This window comes from Ornithorhynchus anatinus, chromosome 2, assembly GCF_004115215.2.
Source record: "Ornithorhynchus anatinus isolate Pmale09 chromosome 2, mOrnAna1.pri.v4, whole genome shotgun sequence".
Classification (NCBI taxonomy): domain Eukaryota; kingdom Metazoa; phylum Chordata; class Mammalia; order Monotremata; family Ornithorhynchidae; genus Ornithorhynchus; species Ornithorhynchus anatinus.
Window position 1 is genome coordinate 161,622,183 of NC_041729.1, and position 14,235 is coordinate 161,636,417.

At 58.3% G+C, this 14,235-nt stretch overlaps 1 protein-coding gene across 9 annotated transcripts in view; it reads right to left on the minus strand.

The window, feature by feature from the left end:
* Positions 1–14,235, minus strand: part of STK38L (serine/threonine kinase 38 like) — an 84,030-nt gene that overhangs the window by 36,332 nt on the left and 33,463 nt on the right. For 7 of the 9 annotated variants that reach the window (XM_029057188.1, XM_029057195.2, XM_029057192.2 and 4 more), the window contains one exon: positions 2,743–2,886. The exons of 1 other annotated variant lie outside the window; for it this stretch is intronic. In XM_029057188.1, coding sequence (XP_028913021.1) covers positions 2,743–2,886 — 144 coding nt within the window. Of the gene's footprint in view, positions 1–2,742; positions 2,887–3,421; positions 3,441–14,235 lie in introns of those variants that run through there. One more of the 9 variants, XM_029057202.1, reaches the window with a different exon arrangement.

The following is a 14,235-nucleotide window of genomic DNA, read 5'->3' on the forward strand; positions in this document are numbered from 1 at the left end:
GTCCTTTAGGGATAGGAAAGTCGGGGGGAGACAGGATTCGGGTGGGAAGGAGATGACGACGATGGCATCTGTTAAGCGCTCACTGTGTGCCGACCACTGTTCTAAGCGCTGGGGGGGGGGGGGGAGGGCGGGTACAAGGTGATCAGGCTGTCCCACGTGGGGCTCACGGTCTTCATCCCCATTTGACAAAATAACTCTTTTTTTTTTTTACCATTCTGATCGACCAAGGCTTTCTTTTTTAAATAGTAGCTGTGTAAGCTGTTCCCGTGGGCCGCCTCAATTTTCTTTTTTGGTGGTATTTAAGTGCTCACTATGTACCACGCGCCATTCCGAGCACCGGGATAGGTCGGAGACCGTCCGCGTCCCACGTGGGGCTCACGGTCTTCATCCCGATTTTACAGATGAGGTCACTGAGGCCCAGAGGAGTGAAGTGACTCGCCCAAGGTCACACAGCTGCTAAGGGGCGGAGGTGGGATTAGAACCCTTGACTCCTGACTCCCAAGCCCGGGCTCTTCCCACTGAGCCACGTGGCTTCTCGAAATAATAACGCCGGCATCTGTTAAGCGCTTACTACGTGCCGGGCGCCGTTCTAAGCGCTGGGGAAGATACAGGGGAATGAGGTCGTCCCACGTGAGGCTCACATTCTTCACCCCCATTTTACAGACGAGGGAACCGAGGCCCGGAGAAGTGAAGCGACCGGCCCACAGTCACACAGCTGGCGAGGGGCGGAGTCGGGATTCGAACCCACGACCTCTGGCTCCCAAGCCCGGCCTCTTCCCACCGAGAGGGGGATGAAGACCGGGCGCCCCACGTGGGACGCAGACAGCGCCCGACGGATGGGCCTGTATTTATCCCAGCGCTCAGAACGGCGTGTGGTACGCGGTAAGCACTTAAATGCCATTAAAAGAAAAATTTGAGGCGGCCCACGGGAACAGCTTACGCAGCTACTATTTCAAAAAAAAAAAAGCCTCGGTCGATCGGAACAGTAAAAAGGAGTTATTTACCAACATTTTTGCACGGAACATTATAAACCTGAGCGGGATGAAATGCCAGCGGAGGAGATTCGATTTTCCTTTTTTTTTTTTAAAGGCATTTCTCAAGAGCTTACTCTGCGCCAGGCACCGCTCTGAGCACCGGGCTCGATCCAGGCTCATCCGATCGGACACAGTCCCCGTCCCACGTGGGGCTCACGGTCGCCCCCACTTTACGGGAAGCGGCGTGGCTCGGCGGAGAGAGCGCGGGCCGGGGAGTCCGAGGCCGTGGGTTCGAATCCCGGCTCCGCCACTCGGCAGCTGTGGGACCGTGGGCGAGTCGCCTCACTCCTCCGGGCCTCGGTAGAATGTGGGCTGCCTCAACGGGTCGTACGCGGAACAAGCATACCGAGGAGCGTGGCCCGGTGGCAAGGGCCCGGGCTTGGGAGTCGGAGGCCACGGCTTCGAATCCCGGCTCCGTCCCTCGTCAGCTGTGGGACCGTGGGCCCGTCACCTCACTTCTCTGGGCCTCGGTTCCCTCCTCCGTACAATGGGGACGAGACCGGGAGCCTCCCGTGGGACGACCCGACGACCCCGTATCTCCCCCAGCGCTCAGAACGGTGCTCGGCACAGAGTAAGCGCTTAACACGTACCAACATTATCATTATTAAGTAAGAGGGAGAACAAGTACTGAACCCTCATTTTGCAGTTGAGGAAACTGAGGCCCGGAGAAGTGAACAGTAATAAGAATCCTGGCATTGGTCAAGCGCTTACTACATGCCAGGCACTTTACTAAGCGCTGGGGTGGATGCAAGCCAATCGGGTCGGACGCAGTCCCTGCCCCACGTGGGGCTCACAGTCTCGATCCCACTTGTCGGCCGTGTGTCCGTGGGCAAGTCGCTTCACTTCTCTGGGCCTCAGTGACCTCATTTGGAAAATGGGGATGAAGACCGGGAGCCTCCCGTGGGACCACCTGATGACCCTGCGTCTCCCCCAGCGCTCAGAACAGTGCTCGGCACATAGTAAGCGCTTAACGGATACCAACGTTACGATTATTAATAAATACCACTGAATGAATGAGTAACGTATATCTACTCCAGCAGCGGGCTTGGGAGTCAGAGGTCATAGGTTCGAAACCCGACTCCGCCCCTCGCCAGCTGTGGGACGGTGGGCGAGTCACTTCACTTCTCTGTGCCTCAGTTGCCTCATCTGTAGAACGGGGCTGAAGACCGGAAGCCTCCCGTGGGACAACCCGACGACCCTGTATCTCCCCCAGCGCTTAGAACGGTGCTCTGCCCAGAGCGCGCGCTGAACGGATACCCAATACCAACAAGCGGCACGGCCACTAGAAGCAGCGTGGCTGAGCGGAAAGAGCACGGGCTGGGCAATCAGAGATCACGGGTTCCAAAATCCCGGCTCGGCCGCCCGTCAGCTGTGTGACTCCGGGCGAGTCACTTCGCTTCTCGGCGCCTCAGTCACCTCATCTGTAAAACGGGGACGAAGACTGCCAGCCCCCACGTGGGACGGCCCGATGACCTTGCATCCTCCCTTAGAACAGCGCCTTGCACGCGCCAAGCGCTTAACAGACGCCGACGTTGTTCTTATCGGTGCCCGAGAGACCGCCCAAACCAAAGCCGGGGAGGGGCCCGGCTCCCGAGAGGGCACCGGGAACGGCGGGCAGACGGGCGGGGGAGTTGGCGGCCCGCCCGGAGGAGGCGGCCCGACGCCGGGCCGGGCCCCGGGGAGGCCGGAGGGCGGGGGGCCGCCGTACCTGGTCTCCCGCTCCTCGTGCTGCAGGATGAGGTTGCTGTAGAAGTTCTCTAAGGTGAGCTTGGCCACGGTCACCCTCTCCCGGGTGTGGTTGCTCATGGGAAAGGGGGCCGCGGTCCCGGCCGTCATCGCCATGGTGACCGGCCTACAAACGACACGGGAAAATCAGCGACTCCGCAGGGAGACGAAGAAACAAACCCCCCGGCGAGACGACCCCTCCCTCTTCCCCGCGGCTCGGGGGAACCGAGAAAACCGGCCGGGATGGGACCGGATCCCAGATTTTCATCCTACCGAATTAGAGACCGAGGGGCGGGCGGTCACCGCGAAGCCACGCCGTTCCTTCGTCCCGCTGGGGGAAGAGGCGCGGCCCGGTGGGGAGGGCACGGGTCGGGGGTCACGGGTTCGAATCCCCGCCCTGACACCTGTCGGCTGCGTGACTGTGGGCGAGTCGCTTCCCTTCTCTGTGCCTCAGTTCCCTCATCTGGAAAATGGGGATGAAGACCGGGAGCCCCACGCGGGACAAGCCGACGGCCCCGTATCTCCCCCAGCGCTTAGGACAGCGCTCTGCACAGAGTAAGCGCTTAAATAACAACGTTATTATCTGGAGTCCCAAAGGGAAGGGGGAAAACTACCAAAAAACTGTCCAGGATGGAACCGAATTGCCCAGAACCTCACCCTACCGAATTAGAAATCGGGAAGGAGGGCGGCCACCGGGAAGCCACACCGTCCATTCATTCACCGGGGGAAGCGGCGCGGCTCGGCGGAAAGAGCCCGGGCTTGGGAGTCGGAGGTCGCGGGTTCGAATCCCCGCTCTGCCACTCGTCAGCTGGGGGACCGTGGGCAAGTCACTTCGCTTCTCTGGGCCTCAGTTGACCTCACCTGGAAAATGGGGATTGAGACTGGGAGCCTCCCGTGGGACAACGTGACGACCCTGTATCTACCCAAGTGCTTAGAACGGTGCTCTGCAGAGAGTAAGCGCTTAACAAATACCAAATGATTATCATCATTATTATTCATTCAATCCTATTTATCGAGCGCTTTCCGTGGGCAGAGCACGGCACCAAGTGCTTGGGAAAGTACAATACAGCAATGGAGAGACAATCCCCGCCCGCAACGAGCTCACGGTCTCGGGAGGTGGGCGGCGTGGAGACGGACATCGGTACGAGTAAACGGGCATCGCTACAGATGAATAAAATGACAGATAAAGACGTAAGTGCTGTGGGGCGGCCGGGGGGGGGGGGGGGGGACACACGAACGGAGGGAGCGAGTCGGGGTGATGCGGAAGGGAGTGGGAGAGGAGAAAAAGTGGGGCTTACTTTTGTGGAAATGAATGATCCGCCGGCCAAAAAGGAGCACTCATTCATTCAACGGTATTTACTGGGCGCTTACTATGTGCAGAGCACCGGACTGAGCGCTTGGAACGGACGACTCGGCAACAGATAGAGACGATCCCCGCCCAGTGACGGGCTCGCAGAGAAGGATCCCTCGAGAACCCGGAAGGATTCGCCGCCGCCGATTCCCACACGCCGCCACGCCAGTGACCAATCGATTGTGTTTTTTTTTTAACGGCACCCGTGAAGCGCCTACTACGCGCCAGGCGCCGTGTGAAGTGCCGGGCTCGATTCGGAGCAAATCAAGCTCGGGGAGGCCGGCCCCCGTGGGGCTCACGGTCTCGATCCCCTTTCTACAGGAGAGGGAGCGGAGGCCCAGAGAAGCGAAACGACTTGTCCGAGGTCACGGGGCGGACAAGTGGTGGGGCGGGGACTAGAACCCGGGTTCTCTGAGTCTCAAGCCCATCCTCCAGCCATCGGCCCGCGCTGCTTCCCCGGGGGCTTACAATAATAATAATAACGTCGGTAGTTGAGTGCTTACTACGTGCAAAGCACCGTTCTAAGCGCTGGCGGGGATACGAGGAGATCAGGCTGTCCCACGTGGGGCTCACAGTCTTCATCCCCATTATACGGATGAGGTAAACGACGCCCAGACAAGTGAAGTGACTTGCCCGAAGTCACGCAGCCGACAGGCGGCAGAGCCGGGATTCGAACCCGTGACCTCCGACCGCCAGGCCCGGGCTCTTTCCACTGAGCCACGCTGCTTCTATGTGCCGAGCGCTTAGGACAGTGCTTTGCTCATAGTCAGCGCTTAATAAGAACGGTGATGATGATGTCGGCTTCTGTTAAGCGCTTACTATGTGCCGAGCGCTGAGATACAGGGTCATCGGGTGGTCCCACGTGAGGCTCACGGTCTTAATCCTGTGCTCTTTCCACTGAGCCACGCTGAACGAATGTCATCATCATTACTATTATCACCCCAGAACTCAGTCCGGTGGCCGGCACGTAATAAGCGCTTAACGCATACCACGGTTATAAGCGGTATTATTACTCTATCGTCCCGGGGGTCCCACCTGGCAGAGGTGGAGAAACGAAGACGAAAGGCGCCGGTCCCCGTCAGGTCGTTTTGCCAGCGGCTCCTCCCCTCCGCGCGCAGAGCACCGTACTAAGCGTTCGGCACGGACGATCGGGCGCCAGACAGAGACGATCCCCGCCCAAGACGGGCTCACGGTCTAATCGGGGGAGACGCGGGGACAAAAACCAACCGACCCGCGCCTCGAGATTCGATTATCCTCTGAGACGGCTCAGGGTCCAATCGGGGGAGACCCGCAGTCGGGCTCGCCGCCCCCAGACCGCCTGGAAATTCGATCATCCTCCGCAACGGCAGCTCGGGGGAGGCCGTCCGGAGACCGGATACCAAAGACGGGGCTGGAAAATCCACCCCGCGCCGCCGGGCCCTACTGGGGATTCTGTCTAAAAACGGCCTTGGCCGAGCTCGCCGGATTAATGGAAATGTTTAGATGAGGCGCCACCCGCGTTTCTGGGAAATGCCCGGAAAGGGGCCGTCTCGCCCAACCCCAGATCGACCCCCGCCCCCCCCCGTCCGCGTCACGGAAACCCTTCGATTTCCGGAGGCCCCGAAGGCCGCCGCGGCGGTAGACGGACGTGTGCGGGAGAAACACGGAGCGGCAACCGCCCGGTCGCGTTCGGCCGAGAGATCCTCCGGCCGCGCGGCCCCGCCGCGGCGGCCGTCTTGCGGCGAACCGTCGCCGCACACCCTCAGACCGCACTCGACGCCCGCGTTCGGGAAGCAGAGGGGCCGGGCGGAGGGAGGCCGGGACCGGGAGTCGAAGGACCCGGGTTCTAATCCCCGGCCCGCCCCTCGTCTGCCGCGTGGGGCGGGTCCCCTCCCCTCTCTGGGCCTCGGTCTCCTCACGGCGGAAAGAGCCCGGGCTCGGGAGCCGGAGATCGCGGGTCCGCCTCCCGGCTCCGCCACGGGTCGGCCGTGCGACTTTGGGCCAGTCGCTCCCCTTCTCTGGGCCTCAGTTACCTCGTCGGTAAAACCGAGCCCCTCAACGGGCAGGGACTGCGTGGCTCGGCGGAAAGAGACCGGGCTTTGGAGTCGGAGGTCACGGGTTTGAATCCCGGCTCTGCCACTCGTCAGCTGTGTGGCTGTGGGCCACTCACTTTACTTCTCCGTGCCTCAGTTACCTCATCTGTAAAATGGGGATTAAGACTGCGAGCCTCACGTGGGACCACCTGATGACCCTGTAACGCCTCCAGCGCTTAGAACAGTGTTCTGCACATAGTAAGCGCTTAACAAATACCAACATTATTATCGTCTCTCTCTGTTGCCAAACTGTCCATTCCAAGCGCTCAGTCCAGTGCTCTGCACATAGTAAGCGCTCGATAAATACTACTGAATGAATGAATAAAACGGGGACGAAGACCGCGAGCCCCACGTGGGACAACCTGATGACCCTGTATCTACCCCAGCGCTTAGAACAGTGCCCGGCACATAGGAAGTGCTGAACAAACACTATAATAGTTATTATTATATTACAACAAAACAGTAATGATTATAATTATTAATAATACCTGTTCTCCCTCCTGCTGAGCCCCAAATGGGACAGAGACTCGGCCTGACCCGAATGATCCAAATCTACCCGAGCTGGACAAATGGGAAGCCCTTAACAAATAACGGACCGAAAAAAAGAAATCTGCATAAATTCTTGGTCTGACTTGGGTGGCTCGGTGGCAAGAGCCCGGGCTTGGGAGTCAGAAGTCATGGGTTCGAATCCCGGCTCTGCCACTTGTCAGCTGGGTGACTGTGGGCAAGTCCCTTCACTTCTCTGGGCCTCAGTGACCTCATCTGTAAAATGGGGATTAACTGGGAGCCTCACGTGGGACGACCCGATGACCCTGTATCTCCCCCAGCGCTTAGAACAGACTCCCAAGCCCGGGCTCTTTCCCTTGAGCCATGCCGCTCCTCTAGTTCATTCATCTGTTTATTGCACGTCTACTACGTGCAGAGCACTGGACTAAGCGTTCGGAATGGACAACTGGGCAACAGATAGAGACGGTCCCTGCCCGGTGACGGGCTCGCGGTCTAATCGACTGCATTCATTCATTCGAGAGTATTTATTGAGCGCTTACTAGGTGCAGAGCGCTGGACTGAGCGCTCGGAATGGACAGTTCGGCAACAGATAGAGACGGTCCCTGCCCGGTGACGGGCTCGCGGTCTAATCGACTGCATTCATTCATTCGAGAGTATTTATTGAGCGCTTACTAGGTGCAGAGCTCTGGCCTGAAGCGTTCGGAATGGACAGTTGGGCAACAGATAGAGACCGTCCCTGCCCGGTGACGGGCTCGCGGTCTAATCGACTGCATTCATTCATTCGAGAGTATTTATTGAGCGCTTACTAGGAGCAGAGCGCTGGACTGAGCGTTGGGAATGGACAACTCGGCAACAGATAGAGACGGTCCCTGCCCGATGACAGGCTCACGGACTAATCGACTTGACCGTTGACTCTCCTTGACTCCTCTCTCTCGCTCCGCCCACGTATCAGTCCATCACTAAATCCTGTCAGTTCCACCTCGGCCACCTCCCCATAACCCACCCTCTCCTCTCCATCCAGACGGCCACCATATTATTCCAAGCAGTCCTCCTCTCCCGCCTTGACGACCGCATCAGCCTCCCCGCCGACCTCCCCGCCTCCCGCCTCTCCCCACTCCAGTCCACACTTCATTCCGCTGCCCGGATCGTCCTTCTCCGGAAACGCTCAGTCCGTGTCTCCCCACGCGATCCTTTTCCCCCCGGAAACGCTCAGTCCGCCCGCCTCAAGAACCCCCGGGGGCGGCCCATCCATCTCCGCGTCGAATGGAAACTCCTCACCGCCGCCTTTGAAGCCGTCCGCCACCTCACCTCGCCGCTCATTCATTCGATCGTATTTATTGAGCGCTTACTATGTGCGGAGCACCGGACTGAGCGCTCGGAATGGACGGTTCGGCAACGTTCATTCATTCATTCACCCGATAGCATCTATCGAGCGCTTACTATGTGCGGAGCACCGGACTGAGCGCTCGGAATGGACGGTTCGGCAACGGATAGAGACGACCGACCCCGGCCCAGTGACGGGCTCACGGTCTAATCGACTGTATTCGTTCATTCGATAGTATTTATTGAGCGCTTACTAGGTGAGGGGCACTGCACTGAGCGCTTGGAACGGACAATTCGGCAACAGAGAGAGACGGTCCCCGCCCACAGATGGGCTCACAGTCTAATCGGGGGAGGACGGAAACAAAACACCTCAATCGCGATAAATAGAATCGAAGGGACGTACATCTCATTAACAAAATAAATAGGGTGATACATCATATATACAAAAGAGCACAGTGCTGGGGGGAGGGGGGGGGCAGAGAGGGAGCAGAGGGAGCAGAGGGAAAAGGGGAAGCTCAGGGTGGGAAGGCCTCCTGGAGGAGGTGAGCTCTGCTCACGAGCTTTGCTCCCTTAATGCCAACTCTCTCAGTATCTCTCGATCTCGCCGCCGACCCCTGGTCCGAGCCCTCCCTCCTCAAATCCCCCAGACAATTCCCCTCCCCCGTTTCAAAGCCTCACTGAAGGCCCACCTCCTCCCGGAGGCCTTCCCTGACTGCGCCCTCCTCTCCTCTCCTCCCGCTCCCTTCGGCGCCGCCCCGGCTCGCTCCCTTTCTTCATTCCCCCCTTCCAGCCCGACAGCGCCAGCGTCCGTATCTGTCATTTTATTTATTTACATTGGTGTCTGTCTCCCCCTCTAGACTGCGGGCTCTCTGTGGGCAGGGAATGTGTCTGTTATATTGCTAAACCGTGCTCTCCCAAGCGCTTAGTGAGAACGATAACGTTGGCATCCGTTAAGCGCTCGCTATGTGCCGAGCGCCGTTCTAAGCGCTGGGGGAGATACAGGGTCATCGGGTCGTCCCACGTGAGGCTCCCAGTCATCATCCCCGTTTTAATAATAACGTCGGTATTGGTTAAGCGCTCACTGCGTGCCGAACACCCTCCTAAGCGCTGGGGTAGCCACGGGGTCATCAGGTTGTCCCACGTGAGGCTCCCAGTCGTCAGCCCCATTTTACAGATGAGGGAACTGAGGCCCAGAGAAGTGAAGTGACCTGCCCAGTCACCCAGCCGACAAGCGGCAGGGCCGGGATCCGAACCCACGACCTCTGACTCCCAAGCCCGGGCTCTTTCCGCTGAGCCGCGCTGCTTCTCAGTGCTCTGCCTTCGTTCATTCATTCAACAGTATTTACTGAGCGCTTACTATGCGCAGAGCACTGTACTAGGCGCTTGGAACGGACAAATGGGTAACAGATAGAGACGGTCCCCGCCCTCTGACGGGCTCACGGCCCGATCGGGGGAGACGGACGAGAACGGTGGCGATAAATAGAATCGAGGGGAAGAACATCTCATTAAAACCACAGCAAATGAACAGAATCAAGGAGATGACGACTGAGCGCTCGGTAAGTGCTCAATAAATGCAACCGACTGACCGTGAGCCTCATGTGAGACGGGGACCGGGCGTAACCTGATTAGCGTGTATCAGCCCCGGCGCTCAGTACAGTGCCTGGCACACAGTGAGCGCTGAACAAATGCCATTTAAAAAACCACAAAGAAAGGTGTCGGGTCTCGCTCTGCCCCCCTGCCGGGCTGGCCCGGAAACCCGCCCGAGGCCCCCCCGCCCCCTCCAGGACAGCAGCGCGGCTCAGCGGAAAGAGGCCCGGGCTTGGGAGTCAGAGGTCGTGGGTTCGGATCAAGGCCCCGCCGCTTGCCAGCTGGGCGACTGTGGGCGAGTCACCGCACTTCCCTGGGCCTCAGTGACCTCATCTGTAAAATGGGGATAAAGACTGGGAGCCTCAGGCGGGACAACCCAATCACCTTGTAAATTCAATCAATAGTATTTATCGAGCGCTCACTATGTGCAGAGCACTGGACTGAGCGCTTGGAATGGACAAATCGGGTTCGGATCCCGGCTCCGCCACTCGTCTGCTGTGTGACCCTGGGCAAGCCACTTCACTTCTCTGTGCCTCATCTATAAAAATGGGGATTAGGACCGTTAGCCCCACGTGGGACGACCCGATTACCGAGGGTCTCCCCCACCGCTCAGAAAAGTGCTTGGCACATAATAAATGCCATTATTATGATTATGCTATTCTATTATTATGATCGTTATTAGAGAAGTAGCACTGCTTAGGGGAAAGAGCCCGGGCTTGGGAGTCAGAGGATGTGGGTTCTAATCCCGACCCGCCTCTTGTCGGCCGTGTGACGCTGGGCAAGTCACCTCACTTCTCTGTGTCTCAGTTCCCTTATCTGTAAAATGGGGATTAAGACTGTGAGCCCCACGGGGGGGGGGGGGAAGCTGATTACCTTGTCTGCACTCCAGGGTTTAGAAAAGCGCTTGGCACACAGTAAGTGCTTAACGAATACCATCGTTATTATTATTACAAAGCAAGTGCTTAAGAAATATGCAATTGTTATTATCACTGCTGCCCGGCCGGACCCCACATTCATTCAGTGATGTCTATTGAGCACTTCCAGTGGTTGCCTATCAACTTTGGCAAGAAACAAAAACTTCTCACTCTAGGCTTCGAGGCCGTCCATCCCCTCGCCCCCTCCTACCCCTCTTCCCTCCTCTCTTTCCACCGGCCACCCCGCGCGCTCCGCTCCTCCGCCGCCCGCCTCCTCACCGTCCCCCGTTCTCGCCCGACCCGCCGTCGACCCCCGGCCCCCGTCCTCCCGCCGTCCCGGAAGGGCCTCCCTCCTCACCTCCGCCAAACTCCCTCTCTTCCCCTCTTCAAAGCCCTACTGAGCGCTCACCTCCTCCGGGAGGCCTTCCCTGACTGAACCCCCCTTTCCCTCTGCCCCTCCTCGTTCCCCCTACTCCCTCCCTCTGCTTTACCCCCTTCTCCACCTCACTTGTGTATATGTGTAAATACTATTTATTACTCTACTTATTTTGTTAATGCTGTGCATATATCTACGATTCTATTTATCTTGACGGGACCGACGCCTGACTACTCGTCCTGTTTTGCCGTCCGTCTCCCCCTTCGAGACTGCGAGCCCGTCAATGGGCGGGGACTGCCTCTACCTGTTGCCGAACTGTCCGTTCCAAGCGCTCAGTCCAGTGCTCTGCACATAGTAGACGTGCAATAAACAGATGAATGAACTAGAGGAGCGGCATGGCTCAAGGCAAAGAGCCCGGGCTTGGGAGTCAGAGGGGTCATGGGTTCGAATCCCAGATTCGCTACTTGTCAGCTCTGTGACCTTGCGCAAGTCACTTCACTTCTCTGGGCCTCAGTGAGCTCACCTGTCAAATGGGGATGGAGACTGGGAGCGCCATGTGGGACGACCTGATGTCCTTGCATCTCCCCCAGGGGCTCAGAACAGTGCCTGGCACATAGCAAGCGCTTAACGTGGCTCAGCGGAAAGAGCCCGGGCTTGGGAGTCAGAGGTCGTGGGTTCGGATCCCGGCTCCGCCGCTTGCCAGCTGGGTGACCGTGGGCGGGTCAGTTCACGGGGCCTCAGTTCCCTCATCGGTCAAATGGGGATTAAAACGGTGAGCCCCACGTGGGACAACCCCATCACCTTGTATCCCCCAGTGCTCAGAACGGCGCTTTGCACATAGTAAGCGCTTCACAAATACCAACATTATTATTATTACTCAATACGACCGAATGAATGAATGAATGACTGCAGAGCACTGGACTAAGCGCTGAGGACACCCCGGCCCTTCCCGCTCACCGCTAGGTGGCGACGGCCAACGGCTGGGGCGAGCGCGGCCAATCGGGGCGCGCCAGACGGCCGGGACGCCCCCGCCGCGCCGCTTTCCGAGACGCGCCCTCCCGTTGGCCGGGCGCTCGGCGGCGGCGCCCCCTGGGGCAGCGGCAGCAGGGCCTCACTTCTCGGGGCCTCCGTTTCCTCGTCCGTAAAATGGGGATTGAATCTTCTTCCCAGCTAAGACCGTGAGTCCCGTAGGCCCAGAGAAGCGGCGTGGCTCAGTGGAAAGATCGCGGGCTTTTGAGGGTCAGAGGTCATGGGTTCGAATCCCGCCTGGGCCACACGTCAGCTGTGTGACTGTGGGCGAGTCACTTCACTCCTCTGCGCCTCAGTTCCCTCGATCTGGAAAATGGGGATTAACTGCGAGCCTCACGTGGGACGACCCGATGACCCTGTATCTCCCCCAGCGCTTAGAACGGTGCTCTGCACACGGTAAGCGCTTGACAAATGCCAACATTATCATCTACCCCAGCGCTCGGTACAGCACTTAACAAGTACCATAATGAAAAAGGCAAAATTAAAACCCCCTCCAGAAGACAGTGAGCGCTCAATAGGTACCACCGACCGACCGAAGCAGATACGGTCGTGCCGGAAGGGGGGAGGTGCGTCAGGCGGCTGGGAGGCTGGTTCTACCTCCGAGATTCCATCCCTTTAGACACGGCAAAAAAGGATGGACAAAACACTCCTCGCCACTCGCCCTCAGTAGGGATGCGAATTCTCTGATTACGAAGCGCGGGCTTAACAACAAAGCCAAACCGTGTCCGGATTTCGCTTCATTTTACTTTGGGGTGCGCGTGCGGGGACACAGAGGTTCGTAACGCCCGTCATCCGCTGCGCTCCATTCTACACTCTGCTGTCCAGATCATTTTGCTACAGAAACGACGGCACCGCCCTCCTCCGAAAAGTCCAGTGGTTGCCCGCCCCCCTGCGTATATCGGACAAAAACTCTTCGCCACTGGCTTTAAAGCCGTCCATCACCCTGCCCCCTCCTCCCTCACCTCCCTTCTCTCCCTCTCCATCGCAGCGCACGCTCCGCTCCTCTGCCGCCGCTCCCCTCCTCACCGGGCCTCCATCTCGCCTGTCCGGCCGTCGACCCCCGGCCCACGTCCTGCCTCCGGCCTGGAACTTCTCGAAACAAAAACTTCTCACTCTGGGCTTCGAGGGTCTCCATCCCCTCGCCCCCTACCTCTCCTCCCTTCTCTCTTTCCACCGGCCACCCCGCGCGGTCCGCCCCTCCGCCACCCGCCTCCTCACCGTCCCCCGTTGTCGCCCGTCCCGCCGTCGACCCCCGGGCCACGTCCTCCCGCGGTCCCGGAACGCCCTCCCTCCTCACCTCCGCCAGACTCATTCTCTTCCCCTCTTCAAAACCCTACTTACAGCTCACCTCCTCCGAGAGGCCTTCCCACACTGAGCTCCCCTTTTCCCTCTGCTCCCTCTACCCCCCTTTCACCTCCCCTCAGCTAAGCGCTCTTTCCCCCCCTTTCCCTCTGCTCCTCCCCCTCTCCCTTCCCATCCCCTCGGCACCGTACTCGTCCGCTCAACTGTATCTATCTTCATTACCCTATTTATGTTGTTAATGAGATGTACATCGCCTTGATTCTATTTATTTGCCATTGTTTCAATGAGATGTTCATCCCCTCGATTCTATTTATTGCCATCGTTCTCGTCCGTCCGTCTCCCCCGATTAGACCGTGAGCCCGTCAGAGGGCAGGGACCGTCTCTATCTGTTGCCCGTTTGTCCATTCCAAGCGCTTAGTACAGTGCTCTGCACATAGCAGGCGCTCAATAAATACTACTGAATGAATGAATGGAACTCCCTCCCTCCTCAAAATCCAAGGGACAATTATTCTCCCCGCCTTCAAAGCCTTACTGAAAGCCCATCTCCTCCAAGAGGCCTTCCCTGACTAAACCCCACTTTTCCTCATCTCCCACTCCCTTCTGCGTCCCCCCGACTCGCTCCCTTTGCTCTTCCCTCCTCCCGCCCCACCCCGCTTACGTCCATATCTGTCATTTTATTTATTTCCATTGATGTCTGTCTCCACCCCCCCTAGACTGTAAGCTCACTGTGGGCAGGGCACGTCGCTGTTCATAGTTCTACTCTCCCAAGCGATCAGTACAGTGCTCCGCACATGGTGAGTGCTCAATAAATACGACTGAATGAATCCTTTGCCCATACAAGTGATTGGAAAGGAAGGCAAAACAAGGCAGACACTCGAATGTTGTCTGCAGGGGGGCGGTGACACTTTGAATCCACGGAAGTCTCTCAGACCGAGAAGACGACGTGATTGTCAGTAACTCCTCGTCCGGGAATCAGTTCCAAGATTCTTTCATTTAAAAGCTTTCATTTAAGAGT